Source organism: Salvia hispanica, chromosome 3, assembly GCF_023119035.1.
Source record: "Salvia hispanica cultivar TCC Black 2014 chromosome 3, UniMelb_Shisp_WGS_1.0, whole genome shotgun sequence".
Classification (NCBI taxonomy): domain Eukaryota; kingdom Viridiplantae; phylum Streptophyta; class Magnoliopsida; order Lamiales; family Lamiaceae; genus Salvia; species Salvia hispanica.
Genome location: NC_062967.1, coordinates 42,127,408 through 42,148,822, shown reverse-complemented (window position 1 = coordinate 42,148,822; position 21,415 = coordinate 42,127,408). Strand labels below are relative to the sequence as shown.

Below are 21,415 nucleotides of genomic sequence, written 5' to 3'. Positions count from 1 at the left end.
AGAGGATGTTGATTAGCCTAGCCTATTTAAACACATAGCTACTTTTTAGTTATTGTGCTCGAATTTGGGTATTTTTGCAAATCAATTTTGCTAATCACGAGATGGGAGGACTTCCTTCTAGGAATCTAGGATGTGGTTACACTACTAAACATGCTCTATCAATTGGGACTATATATCTATGCAGATGTTAACTTGCATTATTTTCTGTTCTGTGTACAGGGGATATGTGGGGATCCACAGTTCAGGATTCAGGGACTTCCTCTTGAAGCCAGAGCTTTTACGTGCTATTGTCGACTCGGGATTTGAGCACCCGTCAGAAGGCAAGATGCATTTTTTTGCGTTTGGGAAAATATGTGGTCAATCTCACTTTTTTTCAAGATGTTCTGACCGGAAATGAGAGTTAATATTCTATAGTTTGTAGTATTAGTATTGGAAATGTTAAAAGTTAAAACATTGACGACCTTATAAATGAAGGCATTTTTCTCACCCTTTTCTGTAAATCTCTTAGTCTTGTTTATTATACATGCATCTTAGGCTTGTGTATACCTGCCTGCCTCTTTATGTATTGAAAAGAGACTTACAATTGTTTGGGGATGATATATGTTTCAGGTATATCATTATTATCACTCTACCTCGGAGAAGTTGCATGGTAAAAACTTTTTTAATTGAAATTGAGGCTTCCTTGGATCAAATTTCTTTGGTTCTTCGCCAGTTCAACATGAGTGTATTCCTCAAGCTATTCTTGGAATGGATGTCATCTGCCAAGCCAAATCTGGTATGGGGAAAACTGCTGTGTTTGTGCTTTCAACATTACAGCAGATCGAACCAATTGCAGGCCAAGTTGCTGCGCTTGTCCTGTGTCATACAAGGGAATTAGCTTACCAGGCATGTTCCTCTAGATCACAGTGGATTATATACTATAGTACTTTGTTATTTTGTGGATTGTTTGGCGGCCCATTTTCCTTACGCAAACCTTTTCTTTGGCTTGCAGATTTGTCATGAGTTTGAAAGATTCAGTACATACTTACCAGATATCAAAGTAGCTGTTTTCTATGGCGGTGTCAACATAAAAATACACAAAGATCTTCTGAAAAATGAGCAAAAGATAATGTTTTGACATTTGAGAGTGCAGATTAACTCGGTACAAGAGTTTCAAAGAAGGCCATAAAAGGATTTTGGTAGCTACAGATTTAGTTGGTAGAGGAATCGACATAGAGCGAGTTAACATTGTGATCAACTACGATATGCCGGATTCTGCAGACACTTATCTACACAGGGTACACTAATTTCTTTCATCCTTTTGTTTTGTTTGTCCCTTCATAGTCAATTTATTGTCTATTGATTTTAAATCATTAATGTCGGTTTCCCCTTTTTTTGCTTTTTATATTTTAGGTTGGCAGAGCAGGAAGGTTTGGCACCAAAGGGCTCGCTATAACATTTGTTTCATCTGCATCTGATTCGGATGTTCTCAATCAAGTTAGTATTTTGATGCCTAACTATTTAGAAAGTATTTTTTTTGGCTGCCAACATTCCAATCTTACTGTGTGTTGCAGGTTCAGGAGAGGTTTGAAGTTGATATCAAGGAGCTTCCTGAGCAAATCGATACATCGACATACAGTAAGTTTTGGCCACTGTCTTCTTCTCCAGCTGCCCCTGTGTCCCTTATTGAAACTAAAGCATTTTCGAATTTGAGGGGCTTCTCAGCAAGCAGCCAGCCTTTTACTTCACTTGCCAGCTTGCTTTATTTTATGTAGACTGTTTGCGTTGGGTGATTAGATAGATTATAGATAGATAAAATTAATAGTATAGGCTAATCTACCTTTTACTTCAACAGCATGTCTAATTTTAAACTTGTTTGATCAGCTAATCTTTCAAATGCTCAACCATATGTTTCTTAAGTAGTGCAAGGCAAATTTGCTATGTTCTCAAAGCTGCCGATTATCGGTTCTATTTGTTATCGTCTTTCCCCCCTCCTCCCCAAACAACCTTTTAACTTTATGGGTGCTAATTGATTTGTATGGACTTGAATTGTGCATTCTCTGCTCTCTGGCCGTTCCAAGACTGAGTACTGTATGTTCTGTAACTGACACAAATGTTTTTCTCTTATGCAGTGCCGTCCTAAGGAGAGCCCACGCTCAATAATCCATATACCTGCTACGGTAGATATGAGCCAGTGGATGTGATCTTCTAGTTTCTCAATTCCCCCGAACTATCTAAGATCGTTAATTAGAGTAGTCGAGAGTGTGCTATGCATTGCTGGACCCATCCAGCTTCCTCGCAGGCTTGTTGCCTTGCCGAGAGAGAAATTATATAAGCTTTATCTGTGAAATCGTTTTGAACGACCAAAATATGTACTTAAATTTAGTCAGGTAGACCGTTATCCTGTGTATTTTACAGCTGAGTTCTACATCTTAATCCCACAGATACATGTTATTGGTGATCAGTCTTTTTTTGCTTTAGTGGCTAATTTGTGTTATTCTACCTTCTTTCTTGTATTATGTAACACCCAAATCCACCGAATGAGTGGTGATATCATCCACCGAATGAGTGGTGATATCACGATTGTTCAAACAAAAACAATTTCCCTCAACTCAAATCAATTCCCCATATAATTTCATCAACTTGAAAAAATAATTATGAAAACATGACAATGAGTACATGTTATGATCATATATCTTACAACAATTTTAAGAATGCATGAAATTTTTAGATTTCTAAACTCAATATTTGATCAATTTTGGGTCATATAAATAGACTAGGATCCGATGGTTTCTTCTTCCCAACAAAGCATTTGTGCCTTAATTTAGTGCTCCCTCCGTTTCTTCATAGTTGAGGCGAAATTCTTCGGTACGGAGTTTTAGAAATGAATGTTGGGTGTGTTAAATAAATAGATAAAAAAGTAAGAGAGAGGAAAAGGTAGAGAGAATAAAATATAAAGTGAATAAAGTAGAGAGAATAAAGTAAGAGAGAGTAAAGTAAGAGAGAGGAAAAAGTTACCATATAAGAAAACGACTTAACTATGAATAAACTTCCCGAAATGGTAAAATGACTCAATTATGAAGAAACAGAGGGAGTACCATATTCGTGATATGTTGCTCGATTAACTGGAAAACGGCCTTAACCTTGGAATTAAGGAGCCTACTTGCCGGTGTGTGAGATATGGAGGCCGATTCTCCTTCCTTTCGAATATGGTGATGGAAAGAATATATATTGGGCATCAGTTCATTATTTGATTATGTCATTAGGAAGAAAGACAAGTGTCTAGTTATATGTTACTACACATGGTTATATATTTTTCTCTAGATTATTCCATATTTATTGACGTGTGATTCAATTTGTTTTCATAATAGTACTAGGATATTATCCACCTTCTAGACTATTCATTCTATTTGAAGAATAAGTTGAAAACTAAACAATTCCTTAACTCCACTAAAACTAATCGACACTTTTATGGAGTATACAAGAAGTATGTATTAAATTCAAGCAATTTAGGAGTTCTGTTTCTAATTAATTACATCATCTAAAATCATTTTAGTTCTCTTTGCAAAATATTTTATACACTAATACAAACTCTTAATACTAAAGGCTTCATATATTTATATTTAAAATAAAGCTCAATCTCCATTAACAATGATCAGTTTTAATTCAAAATATTTATCTATATATCACAATCCAGATATTTCCTTATTGAAATAATAAATTTCATCTAAGCATATATTGGGTGTTACATATTATGCTCGAAACATTTAAACTTTTATATGTGGGAATTTGATAAGAATTTACAGCGACGGCTATTTTATATCATGTGCTTTGATTGCAATTTTGTTAACTTGAGAGGGTAACTATGGATCTCAAGATTTGATTGTGTCCAAATTTAGTGAATTCCTATTCTTGTTTTCATGTGTGGAAAACATAAGCAAACGAGATTCAAGAATCTTACATAGTAACAAGAGTTTGACTACACTAATCCTACTTATAGGTAGACGACGCCATTACCTTCCACTAATAAGATGATAATTAGGTTCTGCCTTCTATTTATCAACACAATCTTGTCACAAATTAACTCATAATTAACAATGGTGTTAATTCCACTTCTCGTTTTGCTAATCCATCTACTTTCTTGTATCTTAGTGGGATCCCAAAACTTCACCTTCCCATCGTTTGATTCGTCAAGTTGTGAAAACAGAAGCAACTTGATATGTTTGGGATCAGTAACTTGTGCCAATGGAAGCCTAACCATCACCCCGGACGAGGCGCAAGAGACGAGCCTTGTGGGACGGGTTCTATTCCGTTACCCTATTCTTGCATGGCCGTCGTCCTTCTCCACCACCTTCACCATCAGAATCACGTCGGGTTCAAATGTATCCGGTGATGGGATGGCGTTCATCATCGCACAAGATGACAAGCCATCGCCACCGGATAGCTACGGCTCCTACATAGGCCTCATGGATCCTTCAACAGAAGGTTAGTTAATTAGTTAGGCCATTTTTTGTTCTCTTCTCTCACAAAATGTTTACTACTACTACCTTTTTTTGGCAAGTTCAGGGTTTTTACGACAACTAGCTGTGGAGTTCGACACCTACAAGAACCCTCGAGACATAGACAAGAACCACATCGCCATCGACACCACTGATGTCGAGCATCCGGTGGCTGTAAGAAGCCTAAATGATGTAGGGATTGATCTTAAAAGTGGGAGAAACATTAGAATCAAGATCGAATACGATGGCCTCAAAAAAATGCTTCAAGTACACGTGGCGTATGCAAACGAACCTATGGTGAGCTTCTTGAAGCATAAGATCGCCATGGAAGACACCGTTCCACAGCAAGCCTACGTGGGCTTCACCGGCTCAACCGGCCATATATCCGAAACTCACCAGATTCTTGATTGGAATTTCACTTTGTATGCATTGCCAGAGGACTCCCTGAATCAGGGAATTGGTGGTAACAAGCCTACAACAGTATTGCACATTCTAATCCCAACTCTTGTGGTGCTAGCACTTGCTGCTATCCTGATCTTGGCTGCTGCTAGGAGGAGACGTAAGGCGAGGCGCGAGGGGTGGAGAGACATTGAAAACTTGGCCAAGAATGCAGCCAATGTTCCTAAGTTCTTCACATACAAGCAGCTGGAAAAGGCTACACGCGGCTTTAGCAAAGAAAATCTGCTTGGAATAGGCGGATTCGGAAGTGTTTACAAAGGCGTTTTGCCTGATTCTACCATTGCTGTCAAAAAAATCAATGCAACTTCAAGCCAAGGTAGTTGTTCTCCTGAATTTGTTATGTTACTATTTATAGTGGTTATTGATTGTCATCGATCGTGAAGATCCGTTGTTTCGTCTGCTACTGTTGCAGGTGAGAAGGAGTACTTAGCGGAGATTTGCACGATAGGGCGTTTGAGGCATAAGAATCTGGTGCAGCTACTAGGGTGGTGCCATGACCGGAAACAGCTACTACTCGTGTACGAATACATGCCAAACGGGAGCCTGGACCGTTACATAGGCAAAGAGTTTCTAAATTGGGAAAGTAGGTTCAAGATTCTATCAGGGCTTGCCTCTGTTTTGTTGTACCTTCACGAGGAGTGTGACAATCTTGTAGTCCATAGAGATGTGAAGCCGAACAATGTGATGCTTGATTCCAACTACAATGCTCATCTAGGTGACTTTGGCCTAGCAAGGTTGCTCGGAGACGATGCTTTTGTGACGACCATGGTTGCTGGAACGATAGGCTATTTGGCACCCGAGGTCAGCTACACTGGCCGGGCCACCCCTGAGTCGGACGTCTACAGCTTCGGGATGGTGGTGCTTGAGGTGGTGTGCGGGAGGAGGTCGAGGGGTGTGATGGAGGAGTTTAGTTTGGTGGATTCTGTGTGGAGTTTGCACGAGAAGGGCGCGTTGATCTCGTGCGTGGATCAGGCATTGAGGGGCCGGTGTGACGAGGAGCAAGTGAGGAGGAGTTTGGTTGTGGGGTTGGCTTGTTTGAACCCTAATCAAATGGAGAGGCCTAAGATGAGGAAAGTAGTGCAAGTTTTTCTCAATGGTGACGAGCCGTTGATGGAGGTGCCCTTGGCAAGGCCGACTGAGGTTTGCTTGTCGTTGCCGTCTTCCTCGGCCGAGCTCGGGTGCTTTAGGGTTTCCGGTGGAGGGTCGCCCGACGAGATCACTATACAGTATGATGGATGCTATACCAAGTGAATTATTTGACTACATTGTGAAGAATACTAAAAGTTTGATTTGTAAATCATGAAATTAAGGCAAAAAACTTTGCTAATCATAATTATGCGTTTGCCGGGAGTCGAACCCGGGTCTATTGCTTGGAAGGCAATTATCCTAACCGTTGGACTACAAACGCTTGGATGTTATATTTAATTGTATTTTTATAAATGCCTAGAAGACATTGTATGTTGAAATAGAGTAATTTGATAAATTGAGCCAATTGTATATGGCTAATTTAATGTGATTAGCCTTTTTTTATATGGTTTGGAATTTATATAGCTGTCCTAAACCATTTATTTTAATGGACATCAAACTTTTTTCACTTTTTACTTATTCTTTGACACACAATGAAGAAATGAATAAAAGTAGACTTTGATGTTTTCAAAGTAAATTCATTACAAGTTAGACAAATTCCATTTGGACTTAATCTTTGAGCGGGCAAATGGGGGAAGAGGATAAGAGGTCAAATTTTATTAATTAGCATCCACCAAAGTGGTAGTGACAGGGAGTTTTAATATACTATTCCAATCCTTAAATGTATTGGAAAGAATTAATAACTTAATTAAGACATTACGTGCATCTATGCCTAACATTTGATGGTTAATTGATCACATGAGATGAGATAGATTGATAAAAATAATATGAAATGTTATTTTGATAGAGCAATTTCAACTTATTTGATAATAAACCTAATTCCCAGAACAAGCTATTTGTTTCTTTCTCCCCTTGCAAATTATTGTCTGAAGTAGTGTCCAAAGAAAGTGAAATCAATTTAAAAATATAGTGATTAGTCATGGACAATAATGGTTCTACAACCTTTTTTATTTTCATTTAATAAAGTTTTAAAATAAGTGGTCAAAGTAGTTAAAAAGAAACTGACAACCATTTTAATTTTATATGGCCTATTTCAACCACCCCTTTTCTGTCCCTCTCTCAATTGGTTAATTTCCTAATGCCAGCTACTGGAAAACCTACTTTATTTATTTTTTATAGTAGATAAAATGAATCTATAGTTCTAATAACCATATAAGCAATAATAAAAATCATCTTTCAACTCTTTTCAACGATTCTATTTGTCTCCCTATGCATGCATGATTTTTCAAGTCAAATTAACGAGCTCAATTTCATATTATTTCCATAATCTTTCAAAAATTGTGGGCCTTGGTAATCCTTCTTCAATAATCTTATACTGTACTTAAAATCATATTCGACGACTTTAACAATAAAAAGAAGAATATATGTAAAATGTATAAGTGACGATGAAGCCCAATTTAATTAGTTTAAGAGTTAATAGTAAAACATATAAACACAACAATTACGATTTACGAGATTGGTGTATTTTGGTAAATAAAAATGTAGAATAAAATGGTGTTGGAAATGAAAATAATAAGTGCATGATGGCTGGCAAACCTTAACATCTGCAGAAATTCATACTACACTACACATTACGCAACTGCAAACTCTCTTAAATTGCTTTTTTGTCTTCAATTCACTTCATATGTGCCAAGCCATGTGAATCCTATTTTTTAATTGATTTTTGTTGTCATCAACCATGTGAATCCTTCCCATGAAAATCCTACTTCCTCATCTCCTTTTACTACTTTTTTATTAACAACAATTGCATTCTACTAGTATATAAAACTATCTACAAAAATAAGATCAATGGAAAATAGAGAAAACAACGATTTCATTAATTTTATGGGATGTGATTCTACTGAAATTTCAATAGGCCCACACCTTTACCATACCCACATCTAGATCATATTTATTCTTATTTTATTTCAAAAAAGAGACTGCATATTCTGTTCACGTCTTAATAATTGTCAAAAATTAATTAATGTAACATTATTATGAAAAAAAAAGTCCTTTAACGGTTGACGATAAAATTTAGTAATTGTCAACGGAAATCCCATCCCAACTCACCAAAACCCAATTTTCAATCCAAATTTCCTTTGTCCCTTTTAATTTATTAAAACCCTTTATTTAATAGATTTGGAAAAACCAATTTACACAGCTATAAACCATATTCTCCATAAAAATAAAACAAAATTTTGTTTGATATAGTATAAAATATAGATATAGATCTCTCTCCTAATGAAATCCCAAATATACCCCTGAAAACTCTTCTAAAAATCCCTAATTTGAACCCAATTTGAAAAACCCATTCGAATCTGAGCTGACCTACTCTCACACTCTCTCTCTAGAAATTTATCCCCCAAATCTCGACCACCACCGCCGCCGCCGCCGGAAGCAATGGGGAAAGGCGGTGCGCTCTCCGACGGCGTGGTGAAGAAGATCATGCTCTCCTACATGTATGTGGCGATCTGGATCTTCCTCTCCTTTACCGTCATCGTCTACAACAAGTACATCCTGGATCGGAAGTTGTACAATTGGCCCTTCCCCATCTCCCTCACCATGATCCACATGGCCTTCTGCTCCTCCCTCGCCTTCGCCGCCGTCCGCGTCTTCCGCTTAGTCGAGCCCGCCGCCCTCTCCCGCCGCGTCTACCTCTCCTCCGTCGTCCCAATCGGCGCCCTCTACTCCCTCTCCCTCTGGCTCTCCAATTCCGCCTACATCTACCTCTCCGTCTCCTTCATCCAGATGCTCAAAGCGCTAATGCCCGTCGCCGTCTACTCCATCGGAATCCTCCTCAAAAAGGACGCCTACAAGTCCACCACCATGTCCAACATGCTCGCCATCTCCGTCGGCGTCGCAATCGCCGCCTACGGCGAGGCGAAGTACGATTCCTGGGGAGTGTTCCTCCAATTAGGCGCCGTTGTGTTCGAGGCGACGCGGCTGGTGATGATCCAAATCCTCCTCACCTCCAAAGGAATCAATCTCAACCCAATCACGTCTCTCTACTACGTCGCCCCCAGCTGCTTCCTCTTCCTCTCGATCCCGTGGCTAATCGTCGAATTCCCCTTGCTGAGGCAGCAAACCGCCGCGTTCCACTTCGATTTCCTCATCTTCGGCACCAATTGCCTCTGCGCCTTCGCGCTGAATCTCGCCGTGTTCCTCCTCGTCGGGAAGACCTCCGCATTGACCATGAATGTCGCCGGAGTCGTCAAGGATTGGCTGCTGATCGCATTCTCGTGGTCGGTGATTAAGGATACCGTGACGCCGGTGAATCTGATCGGCTATGGATTGGCGTTTATCGGCGTCGCCTACTACAATCACTCGAAATTGCAGGCGCTGAAGGCGAAGGAGGCGCAGAAGAAGCCGGCGGCGGCGGATGAGGAAGCGGCGAAGCTGATAACGGAGAGAGAAGGAGATGGGAATGGGAAGAAGGGAGATTCGCAGGCTTGAATTGGGGATTTTATGTAAATTAGGTTTACTGATTAGCAGAGGCTTTGTTGCAATAAATGTGATGAGGAAGAAATTTGGGGATTCAAGGCATGATCCAATCTGGTAAATTTTGCTTGAATTTCCCTTATTTTTCTTTCTTTTCTACACCCACATTTATATGTAACATTTACTGGCACAAAAATTTCCCCCCTGATTTCATGTAATTTTCACCATTTTGTTTCATATTCCCAAATTTGTTCTATTTCTATTTGCAGTTTGCTAGTTCGATTATTGAATTAAGTAACTGAGTAATTGTTTCCGTTTTGTGGGTGGCATTGCTTTGAAACTTATTTTGGGTATTCGTAATTTTAGGCATGGAATTTTGGGCTGGGATCAGATTTATAAATGTGTTCGTGTATGCGTTGATATAAAATTATTTATAAATCTAATTTACTCTCTCAAAATGAAATCAACTTTAAAATTGGCCTTAAATATCACAATATTTACTTTTCGTTTGTAATTTCCTATATAGACTCGAATAAGATATTTTCAGCAACAACTTATGTATATATGCAATTATAAAATGTTTATGATATTTTATACTCCCTTCGTTCTATAGTAATAGAGTCATTTTGTCATTTTGGTACGTTTTATAGTAATATAGTCATTTATCTTTTTAGTAAAAGTCAACACATTTTTGCACACATACTTTACTCCCTTACTTTTCTCTCTCTTCGTCTCTCTACCTTTTTCATTTTTCACTTTATTCTCCCTTCACTTAACTCACCTAACACATTTTTTTTTAATCTCCGTACCGAAAAGAAACACCTCTATTACTATGGAACGGAGGGAGTATCACTTTTTAGGTGCACGACAAGTAGAATAAAAAGTCACATATAATGCTATGTTGATTTAGTTATGACAAGTAGGATATAAAAGTCATGTACGTTAGTCGAATATGGTAATTAACCTATTGCGAGAAATAACAAACATAATGTATAGTTTGTGATAGTTTAGACCAATTTTAAAATTTATAAAATAATACTAGAATCGGCCAAATTTATGATTTAAGGGACCGGTGAATCCTTGTAAATAATTATTAAAAATTACAGTACATTAGTACTCCTTCTTCCGCCATTATATATCAGTAATTTTCTTTTTTGTCCGTCGATCAATACTTGTTATTCACTTTACACTACTTTTTATAATAGATCTCATATTACACTAATTTTATCTATTTATATTTTATTATAGAACTATATAGTACTCACTCCGTTCCACAGTAATAGAGACATTTCATTTTTTGCATTCGTTTTGAGAAAATGATATTAAATAGTTAAAGTGGAGAGAGAGAAAATAATGTAGAGAAGAGTCTTATCTACAATATTTTCTCTCTTACTTTATATTTTCTCCATTTTAACTATTTATAATTATTTTTTTAAAATAAGTGTACAAAATAAAATGCATCTATTACTGTGAAACGAAAAAAGTAGGACATATGTTCTATTAACTTTATTTCTATTATTTTTTTATCTCTCTTAAAACTTAAATCAGGTCAACTTGTAATAATTAATATCTGAGGAAAGGAATAACTTTATCTATCAAAATATATGACTAATACTAGTATATACTCAATCATATTAGTTTACATTAAAAAGATAGTATATATATTAAGAACTAAATAATCAATTAAACACTTATTTAAACCTGTATGTATATATATATTTTTCTGATTACAGATACAATCAAGTCTTTTGAGCTCACAGATTTCTCCTTATTCTTGCTAAACAGACTTAGTTAACATTTAATCGCATCTTATATACGAATCTTACTCTCTTAGATCGACACTTTTCGATCCCTACAGGTTAGAATTTTAATTGCTATAAGCACGTGGATCGTGGTATTTATTTCCTTAACTGTATCGTAATTAATCCATATCCCTATAACAAGTCAACTATCCCGCGAAATTATGCTTACAATTAAACCAAATTGTATCTTCAATAATACTCTCTGTCTCCGATTAAGAGTTACTCTTGCATTTCTACACTCGTTTTGTAAAAATAATAATAAATAGTTAAAGTGGAAAAATGGTAAAATAAGAGAGAGAATAATGTAAAGAAGACTCTTCTCTACCTTATTCTCTATCTTATTTTACTATTTATCGACTTTAACTATTTATTATTATTTTTACAAAACGAGTGCAGAAATACAAGTGTGACTCTTAATAGGGGACGGAGGGAGTATACCATACAATTAGTAGCAATGTATCGAAGAGAGAATAAAGTAAGAGAGAGTAAAGTAGATTTGGAAATATGTGTTGACTTTTACTAAAAAGAGAAATGACTATTACTATGGAACGTACTAAAATGACAAAATGACTTTATTACTGTAGAACAGAGAGGAAGTAGTATCTAACAGAAATTGAGTCGAATTTGCATCCAATTTTGGTGATTTTATTAAGGAATTCGTCAAATGATGCATGGGCATTGTCGACCATAATAAGAGAAAAAATTGATGCAAACAGTAAACTTGACAAAAAATATTTGGTAGAATAAAACTCGACAATTTTGATTTATTAAGAAGTGCAAATTTTTACCAAAAAAAAAGAAGCGAAGAAGGACTATTGTCACGCCCCTAAAAAAGTGTCATCATTACTCAACTAAAATTGTCCTTGCTACATCAAAACACTCATCGTGATATGGCCGATAAAGTGGATACATTAATCGAATAAATTTTGATCAAAGATCATGAAGAATTGGCCGCAAATTTTGTACTTGCGTGAAGGCTTCTCTCTTTTTCCACGCTATTTTATTGGAGTATTACTCATGCTGTCACATAAATAGATGCCACTTTGATAATAATAATAAGAGATTTCAAGAGATATTTTGTGTGTCAAGTGGGGAAGAAAATATAATTTATATATTAATATGAGTCGGGAACTTTTACAAAAGATAAAATGTGATATTTTTTGTGAAACAAATTAAAAAGAAAGTGTGAGCATATCAGATATAAGCAAAAGTATCAAATTCATAAGAAAATATAGCAATAGTACATTATTTTTAAGCACTTATTTATGTAAAAAACTTCGAATTATATTTTTTCATTTTGGTTTGACCCAATTATAAGGACATATATTTTCCAGAGAGAAATAAAGAAAATGTGGAGAAATGATTTATCACGACAAGAGTTCTAATACAAAATTGGTTAAGTAAGAGAGAGATGAAATAAGAAAAAGTGATCAAAGTATGAACCCACATCATAAGAGAGAATAACTTGCAAAAAATGAAAGATGACTATTTTTATGGGACGACCCCAAATATAAAATAAAGACTATTTTTATAGGACGAATTGAATACTAGTATTTTTGTACAGCTTAACCCGCCAGTAATTTTAGCCATAACCTCTAATTTTGGCGGACTAATCGAATCAGCCCATTGAATTCGGGCTGAACTGCATCTCTAGTTTCGCTTTACATGTTGCTTTCAAAATCACAATATAGAGAATTAAAAGAAATATAAAATAATTTCACGACTACAAGTAGAAGGTGTATTATTTCATTTATACTAAATATCGACAAAAACTTAATAATATAATCCAAATATTGAATTCAAAATTACCATGAAATGAATTTGAAATTTTGAATGGAGAGTAAAATCTACATAATAAGTGCTTATCTTAAACTATCTTAATCCAAATAATTAAATTTAATATGTCAAATATATCTCTTAAATTTGGACGCTTCAATTATGTTTAATTTTCAGAAAAGGTGCTTAGAAGCATAGAATCTCCAGATTCAAATGCAATTACGAGTGGTATATAGCAGTGAACTTACATATGGCGAATTTGGATTTAAACGTGAATACGGTATGTCGGTAATATAAGTTTTGATGAAATATTAAAATGTAATTTGAATCAATTAAGGAAACAATAATATCAAGAATTATTAAAATTTTTAATTTTATTTTTGAACTCAGAATTCGAGCTTTTTGACAAATTAAAAGTGAAATGGCGAAGCTGTTTTGACTTTTGACCTAGATTATAATAGCAGAGAGCCAATTATTATATCGACTATTGTATATCAAACATTATTTTGTCTTTTTTTTTTATGTAATCACATCCCAAATTTCACTTGCAGTACAAAATTAAGGACTTACCAAAATATATTACGTACGTAAAATTATTATGAAAAAATTACAAAAATCAACATAATTAGACTTGACTAAAAAAAGGAAACAAATCAACAATATTAGATGCTGTGACTCTTTAATAAATATACTAGGATATTCTGACAGATAAATATATGACATATTTGTAGAGAAACAATAGACTATGTATTAATCATATTTTTAAAACATTTATCTTCTACTTATTCAAATTCACATTTACTACTTGTTATCAATTATCATCATAACATAGGCTATTGATAGCGGACAAATTAGATTTATATAATAATAATAATAATAATAATAATAATAATAATATTAATATTAATATTAAGATTAAGGTTTCTTACCCCTCTTTGAGGAGGTTGATCAGTGGGGGGATCGCGGGGGCTGTCTCTGGGACGGTTGTCGCGCCGTTGGAGACAATCAGGACTCATTTGATGGTTGGAAGCAGTGGGAATTCTAGTATTCCAAAATGTTATGCATATTGAGGGGTGGAAATGGCTCTTTAGGGGCAATCTTGTCAATGTGATTAGCATTGCACATAGCAAAGCCATTGAGGTATAAGGTTGGAATGGAAGGGTGATATTTGGTAGTGTTGATTGCGTTTGTGTGTTTATTTAGTTTCTTTATTGAAGTATGATGGATAGTTTTGTCATTTGATTTGACATTGAATCAATGTGTTGTTTGTGTGTGTTTGAAACTGAGTTGCATCATATGTTGATTAGTGTTTATATTGATGGAGTTTTTTTATGTTCTATTGTGAATACATGAGATTCACCGCGAACTTGAGAAATAAGTTTGTGATGAAAATCTGTAGGTTTTTGCTTGATTCTTCAATTTTGTAGTTTACTGCTTATTACATACCTCTTCTAGTGTGAACACACGTTCGTATCCGTTCCTAAGAGTTCTGTCCGACTCTAATCACGTACCCCCTCGAGTTGGTCAAGACCTGACTAACTATACAAGTAAAATCTCACGACTAGCTACCCATCACATCCATTTCCATACGAGTTTTACCTTTTTACCCGCATCGCCCTGCTTCCTTTACGCAGAGAGAAGCATACAACAGCTTGCTTAACGCCTTCGTTAAAATATTGGAAGAGGGCGGCTTACCTGAGCTCTACATAGGATGAGTATGCAGCAACCAACTATTGGGCATACGACACTCTGCGGAAAGGCTACTGGAATATATTCAAGCAGGAAAAGATCGGCAACATGGAGACCCTCCTCATCGGCTCAGCAGCTGGCGCCATTTCCAGCTCCGCCATGTTCCCTCGTGGGGTGGCTCGTAGGCATATGCAGGTCGGGGCCGTGAGCGGGAGGAGGATGCTGTACAGAGGGCTCGAGGGCCTGTACAGAGGGCATCTCTTTCATGTGCTACGAGGCGTGCAAGAAGATTTTGGTAGACATAGAAGAAGATGAAGAAGAATAATACTACAATAATGGGAGCAAAATTTGAAATAAATTTAACAAATGCATAGCTCTTAAAATGAACTGCATTGGAATTACAAGGCATTAAACAAGTTTAAAGTTACTTATAATCCCATAAATATAAAATACAATGCTTGCTTGAAACAACACTGTATACAAAAATAATTATAGTTTGAAACGAAATTGGCCAAAAATCTAGTCCTAACATAAATGATTGACACAATAAAGCTTAGCTTACTCCCCCAAAAGATGAGTACACGAGCGACGTCGTTTCTAGGTTTCATGACTTCAGTATATATATATACACACATGCAACCATTCATTCAAGATTCTAACAAAATGAACTTCATGGGGATAAGTGTCCCTTAGCAGTTAACACCACATTGCCCTTGCGCTGCCCGCTTCGACGCTTCAGAAGTGAAAGGGTCGATGCGGACCCACAGCAACGAGAAGATGGAGGCGAGGAGGATCGACCAGACGATGACGATGGTCGGGGTGCGGTTCTGCCGCCCAAGAAGACCCTTGAGGAAGGGATACAAGTGGACAATCACCCATATGGCGAAGAAGAGCTTCCCAAAGAGCGGGCCCCACGACTGGTACCCGCTGTTGATGGCGTATGATACGCCGGCCACGATCCCAACTATGTTGAACATGAGGACGGTGGTAGGGGGGATGAGGAGGGATGTCCACTTGAACACGTAGAGCTCTGCGAAGTCGCCGTCCTCGTCAGATGCCTTTGATGTGACCGTGAAGTTGGTGTCGATTCCAGCAAGCACCTTCAGAAGACCCTGGAAGACAGCGAAGAGATGCGCTGACGTCCCTCCAATGACCCAGAACTGCTCGTTTCTCCACCAGTCCTCGACACTGACGCCGCTCCACCTCATTTCCAGTATGCCCGTGGCGAAAATCGAGACAAAGAGGAGAATAAACCACATGCTAGCAAAGTTGCTTATCTGCAAAAAGGATATATAAATTTGATCGACAGAGTTAGAAATTCACCCATACAAGAATCTGCAGACAAAAAAGACAGATTATAATCGCGTTCGTTACCGACCTCAGGAATGATAAATTTGTTAGTAAGAAGACATATGGCAGGAAGAACACAGTAAGCGAGCAATGGGATCGAGGTGAGTGGGTACACGATGGTGTTGATATACGCGAGCCTCTCCAAGAGCTGCAGTTTCCCATTGTAGCCGTACCATATAGGGCAATGTCTGCTAAGCATAATCTCAATGGAGCCTAGAGCCCACCGAAGCACTTGGTTGAGACGATCAGACAGATTGATTGGAGCAGAACCCTTGAATGCCGGACGAGGAGGCATGCAGTAAATGGAAATCCATCCACGTGCGTGCATCTTAAACCCAGTCAAAATATCTTCTGTGACGGAACCATAGATCCACCCAATCTGCAGTGAACAGCAGGCTCAACTGAGTTTAACTTCATTTTAAGACACCAAAAAAACCACAGATAAGATTGAAACATAAATGAAGCATGAGAGTATACCTCTTTACCCCACTCGGTTTTATCCTCGTATCCACAACTAATGACGTGGATGGCTTCTTTCAAAAGAGTTGCAGGGTTTGTCGAGGGCGGTATGCCTCCCATTTCCATAAAGGTGGCAGCAATGAAGACGGGCGATTGACCGAAGCGCTTCTCCAATCCCTTTTGGGACATAAGAAGTGACTTCTCATCGTCGTATCCTGTCAGGAAAGCAATTGCATCAATTTCTGCAATTTAAGAAATCTTCCGTTTGGTGCTACTTTTACACAAGACAAGTATGAGTACCTACCCTCTACACCCTCTTCTATGTCCTCCATATTAAAGATAGGGATGGTCGATTCAGTCCTTTTAGCTGCTCTCTTCTTATCGACGTATTTCTTGTTGGCATGCCTCCCCTTCTTCCTCGGGCCACAACAGCTCTTGACAATAATGTTTGGCTGCAGATCCTCTTCCGTTAGGACAGGGTCATAGCCATACAGTGCCTGTCTGTTGAAGCAGCACCCCGTTCCCACATAGACAGGACCTTGAAGGCCATCCAACCCTTTCAAGTTAATCTGCAGAGATGAAAATTTAAGACAACATTTAAATGAGATAGATATCACGGAATCAAATAGTAAGGGATTCTAATTTGAAGGGCACTTACATCGAAAAAGACAATGTTTCTGTTAGCATATCTATCGTGCAAGTCGATGCCATCGAAACGCTGTGGAAACTGAACATAGCAAGTCTTCCTTCCATATGCAGGATCCATCATGAAGCACATGGCTTCTTTACAAGCTTTGCTGTTATTGAAGTAGTGATCACAATCGACGTTCAAAATATATGCTCCATTTGTGAGGACAGCAGAGACACGAATCTGCAGCACATAAGTAAACAATAGGTCATGAACAACATTATCAATTACTAGAGGCAAGAGAATGTTGAAGAAAATAAGAAAAGATTGCCCGTTCCCACTTCTTCAAGCAACACAATTACCAATCACTTACCAAAGCATTCATAGCTCCAGCTTTCTTGTGATGCTGGAATCCAGGACGCTTCTCACGAGAAACATAAACCAATCGAGGCAGCTCATTTCCATCGGTATCGAAGCCCCCGCTATGCCCCAGGAAGACCTATTGATGAGAGGCATGGGAAAGAATTACAAGACGATAATCAGGAAAGTATGCATCGTATGGTTGAGGAAAAAATGTACCTGAATCATTCCTGGGTGATCCCGTGTGTTGTTCCCAGGCCAAGCAGTGCCATCTTGCATTGTCCACCCTTCTTCCGGCATCTTTTGAGCCTTTGCAACAAGAGCATTTATCCGGACCTTAAATTCTTCGTATTCTCTCTGCAAGAAACATATTAAGAGATACAATTAAAACCACTGTCAACTCGTTCCCTGTTTTAGTATATGATACAATAAGAGACTCTTGACTCACCTTCATTGCTCTGCGTTCTTTGACAAAGGAAGGTTGAATCTTGTCCTTCAGGTAATCTATCTTCTGTTGAAAATAGAATTCAGGGGCCCTAGGTTCAATATGATGCTTCTTGCAGAAAGGCACCCATTTCTTGGCAAACTCTGCTGTCTCAGAGAGGGCTTCAAAAGTAAGCATTGCAGCACCATCGTCAGAAACATAGCATGATACTTTATCAACAGGGTAGTCCACAGCCAGGATGGATAAGACAGTGTTGGCAGTCACAAGAGGAGGCTCTTTCATGGGATCCACAGTACTGACAAACACATCGATAGGTGCTAATTGAGAAGGCTCACCCTCTCTGTCGTACCTGTGAACAAAGAAGAGAAAAGTTAGGAAAGGATCTGGATAATGTAAGATTCAGCATATGGAACTGAACTTGAAAACCTTTCACTAACCTCAATGCAAGTCTTTCAAGGAAGGTCTCTCGACTAACTGGATACCATTTCGGAAACTGGTCAAGAAGCCAAGATAAGGCAAACCAAACTTCACAGATAACTGATGTCAGCCACAAAGGATAAGCATCTTTCACCGGATGGGTACAACGGTATTGCAAGAAAAACCCCAAGATAATTAACCGAAGAATGATCACAACACGGTAGGGAGTAAGATGAGTAGAGGAAATAGGCTGCACACGGCTCATAGGTAGGCGAGCATCATCAGCCCTGTCAACAACACAAACTATTAGCATCCCTTCTGATGTACAAATCAAAACGAAAGATAATTACTAGAATTTCTGGAGGGAAAATTATGATCTAGACAGAAAATTACATTTGCAGTTCTTCTCCATTTGATCCAGTGCCTTCAATATCTCCTTTCCCTTCACTGTATCTGCTGTTCATATTTACCATGTTTTTCTCCTGTTTTAGTTTCCAACCTTCCACCCTCTCCTTCCAGTCAACATTTCCAAGCCCGTAAGAATTCAAGTCTTTAGAAGGATCAACAATTCTTACAGGAACTGCAGAAATCAACAGTATTGTAAATTGTTTGCATGAAACCAATATGATGAATGACATAATTAACGAATATCTTTAACAAGTAATTACCCGGCTGTCGTGGATCAACATAAGGGAGGGAGTGAACACGGTCTCCAGGGCCCAAAGGACCGGATGTGCTTCTAACAGAATGAGTGTCTTGTATAGAAGGAGGAATCTCACCAGAGACCTATCAATATCAACAACATGACAGAATCAAATTACACTTTGTCCACAAAATAAGAGTTGATGCCAAATGCATTACAAGGCAAGAGCAAAGCACATATGATCTAATTCAGATGTAGATAAATAACAGCAACTATGACTGATTGACGAGAGTGACTTTGATCTGATTTTTTGATGTATAACCGAGCGTGGGAGTTTGGACGTGACTAGATTCAAATTATGTTCTAATACATGTATTTATCATTAACGTGTTTGCTTGACTTACTTGCTGTCCATTAGTAAGAAGAGGGATTGGTTGCTGAGATTCATGTCTAGACGATGCAGAGAGCTCAACCTCATCAGACTGCCACTGAGATCTGGCCTTCATCTTTCCTTGAGCATAACTAAACTCATTCTCCAAATCATCATCCTCATCCTCATCATCATCCCCATCAACTCTCGGACTCCCTATGACAGAATAAATAAGTCCATATGCCTCTATTTAAGAGGAAAATCAGGAAACAAGAATCTTCATGTAAATCATACGAAGCCAACTAACCTTTGAGTCTCTTGTAACGAGTCTTACACTGCGGACAAGCCTGATTCCCATCTTTGCGCTCATACTCATAACAAGCACGACAAACTGGGAACGCACACTCATTGCAAGCAACAAAGACATCCCCAGTGGCAGTCACTCCAACAGTATCTCCACAAATCTGGCATATCTGGCCATTCAGATTCTTCACTGGTTTTGACTGCATATATGACAAGCATTGCAATGATCAGAACACAATCGAAACCAAATCAATCCATGGAATCAGATCCCTTCCATGCATGATCCGAGCATTAAATAAAGTAATGGTAAATGCAGATCACATGAATATCCAAAATACTGCAGAAATCTTACACTAAAACCAAATTAAAGAGTATGAAACATCAATCAAGTAAACTTGAGCTCCAATCCAAATTCCACAAACAACACTAGTCCATTCCAATAACAACTCCGTACAGATCTAACCACAGCATTTTGCAGACTACTTCAACCTAATTCAATCAAAAAGCTAAAAGGAACAAAAGAGATCTAAAACCATTTTCTGAATCCACTCCAAGATCCAAACTTCAGCTGCCTAATTCACTACTAGGCTACTAAAATTCAGATCCAAAACCCAAATTACAATTATAAAATAAAATAAAAAGAATAATTCAACAACTAGAACCAAAATGCAGTGTGACCTAGGATAAAAGTTTCATACCCCGCTATCAGAATCATGGCGAATTCTAACTAGCTCATTCCTCTTGTGTGATCCAGCCACCATTCCCCCAGTCGCCTCCATTTTCCCCTAATTTTAGCAGGAAATGCTGAGTTTTGATTGGTTAATTTACTTTCAAATTGAAGCTGTCAACACTCTGAGAAGGAGAAGGGCATCGAAATCGCCTCAATCAATCGGCCATAATTTCTCTAGCTTTCCCCTCTCTCTACTCCTCTTCAGTTCTAAACACTGCAACAGCTTTGTCTTTTTTATCTTTTCTTTGGAGGAATTAATTAATTGATTTTATTTCTCTTTGATAATTTGATGAGTTTCTACCTGTTTAGCAGGTAGCCATTCCACCGCTGTCTTAAAATCAATTTTCATTCGATAACTTTGTGACGTCATTTTCCTCATGGAAATTAATTAAATACACTAACTAATCAAATCCTTTTAAATAATTCTACCGACACATCACAACAATTAAAAACGACGGTAAGAGCATCTCCAATGCCGGCTAGTCGAACCATTGGAGTAGGCGAGCGAGAAATCGGCCAAATTTTCAGCGTGGGCTAGCCGGTGGCGTGGCGTTGGCCGCCATTGTGGCGGCCCGATCGGCCAGCGCCGAATTTTGATTTTTTTTTTAAAACCTATATAAACGCGATTTTAGTTTCATTTTCATTTGCACCACTTGTTTTAACGAGTTTTCTCTCTCTCTAACTCTCTGTACAAGAGCATCATCGAGCGATGGATCACAACAACGAGTCCAGTCCAACGACGAGTGGATCTCAAACTCCCACGGTACCCGTGGGATGTGGATGGGGCCAGATTGGCGGGCAGATGGGCCAAGGGTTTAACGTCCCTTGGAATCAGATGATGGGGATGATGGTCGGAGCGCCAGGGGGTGGGAACATGCCGTGGGGTATGCCGGGCGGCGGACAGGCAAGCGGCGGGCAAGGGGGTGGGGAGGTATGCCCCAGA

At 38.1% G+C, this 21,415-nt stretch overlaps 4 protein-coding genes, 1 non-coding gene and 1 pseudogene across 5 annotated transcripts; 4 read left to right on the top strand and 2 right to left on the bottom strand.

Annotated features, from left to right (window-relative positions):
* Positions 1-163: 163 nt before the first annotated feature.
* On the top strand, positions 164-2,443 carry LOC125210221 (DEAD-box ATP-dependent RNA helicase 15-like). The gene is made up of 7 exons (XM_048109790.1): positions 164-320; positions 713-885; positions 992-1,090; positions 1,125-1,277; positions 1,393-1,476; positions 1,554-1,617; positions 2,112-2,443. Exons 1-7 carry the CDS (start codon positions 179-181, stop codon positions 2,120-2,122), a joined length of 726 nt encoding a protein of 241 aa, XP_047965747.1. The 5' UTR covers positions 164-178; the 3' UTR covers positions 2,123-2,443.
* A 1,633-nt stretch (positions 2,444-4,076) lies between these two features.
* LOC125210220 (probable L-type lectin-domain containing receptor kinase S.5) lies at positions 4,077-6,188 on the top strand. The gene is made up of 3 exons (XM_048109789.1): positions 4,077-4,464; positions 4,546-5,253; positions 5,350-6,188. Exons 1-3 carry the CDS (start codon positions 4,077-4,079, stop codon positions 6,186-6,188), a joined length of 1,935 nt encoding a protein of 644 aa, XP_047965746.1.
* An 85-nt stretch (positions 6,189-6,273) lies between these two features.
* Positions 6,274-6,345, bottom strand: TRNAG-UCC. The gene has a single exon. It is a non-coding gene; the product is annotated as a tRNA-Gly (tRNA).
* Positions 6,346-8,360: 2,015 nt separating this feature from the next.
* LOC125215575 (probable sugar phosphate/phosphate translocator At2g25520) lies at positions 8,361-9,762 on the top strand. The gene has a single exon (XM_048117030.1). The coding sequence runs from the start codon at positions 8,463-8,465 to the stop codon at positions 9,513-9,515; it is 1,053 nt and encodes a 350-aa protein (XP_047972987.1). The 5' UTR covers positions 8,361-8,462; the 3' UTR covers positions 9,516-9,762.
* Positions 9,763-13,328: 3,566 nt separating this feature from the next.
* On the top strand, positions 13,329-15,092 carry LOC125210219 (annotated as a pseudogene).
* Positions 15,093-15,175: 83 nt separating this feature from the next.
* On the bottom strand, positions 15,176-20,694 carry LOC125215420 (cellulose synthase A catalytic subunit 1 [UDP-forming]-like). The gene is made up of 14 exons (XM_048116827.1): positions 20,441-20,694; positions 19,747-19,942; positions 19,474-19,655; positions 19,095-19,212; positions 18,820-19,006; positions 18,447-18,713; positions 18,013-18,358; positions 17,784-17,921; positions 17,578-17,703; positions 17,235-17,447; positions 16,881-17,145; positions 16,595-16,791; positions 16,146-16,496; positions 15,176-16,044 (listed from the first exon to the last, which is right to left on the bottom strand). The coding sequence occupies exons 1-14, from the start codon at positions 20,519-20,521 to the stop codon at positions 15,457-15,459; spliced, it is 3,255 nt and encodes a 1,084-aa protein (XP_047972784.1). The 5' UTR covers positions 20,522-20,694; the 3' UTR covers positions 15,176-15,456.
* Between the last annotated feature and the right edge of the window lie 721 nt (positions 20,695-21,415).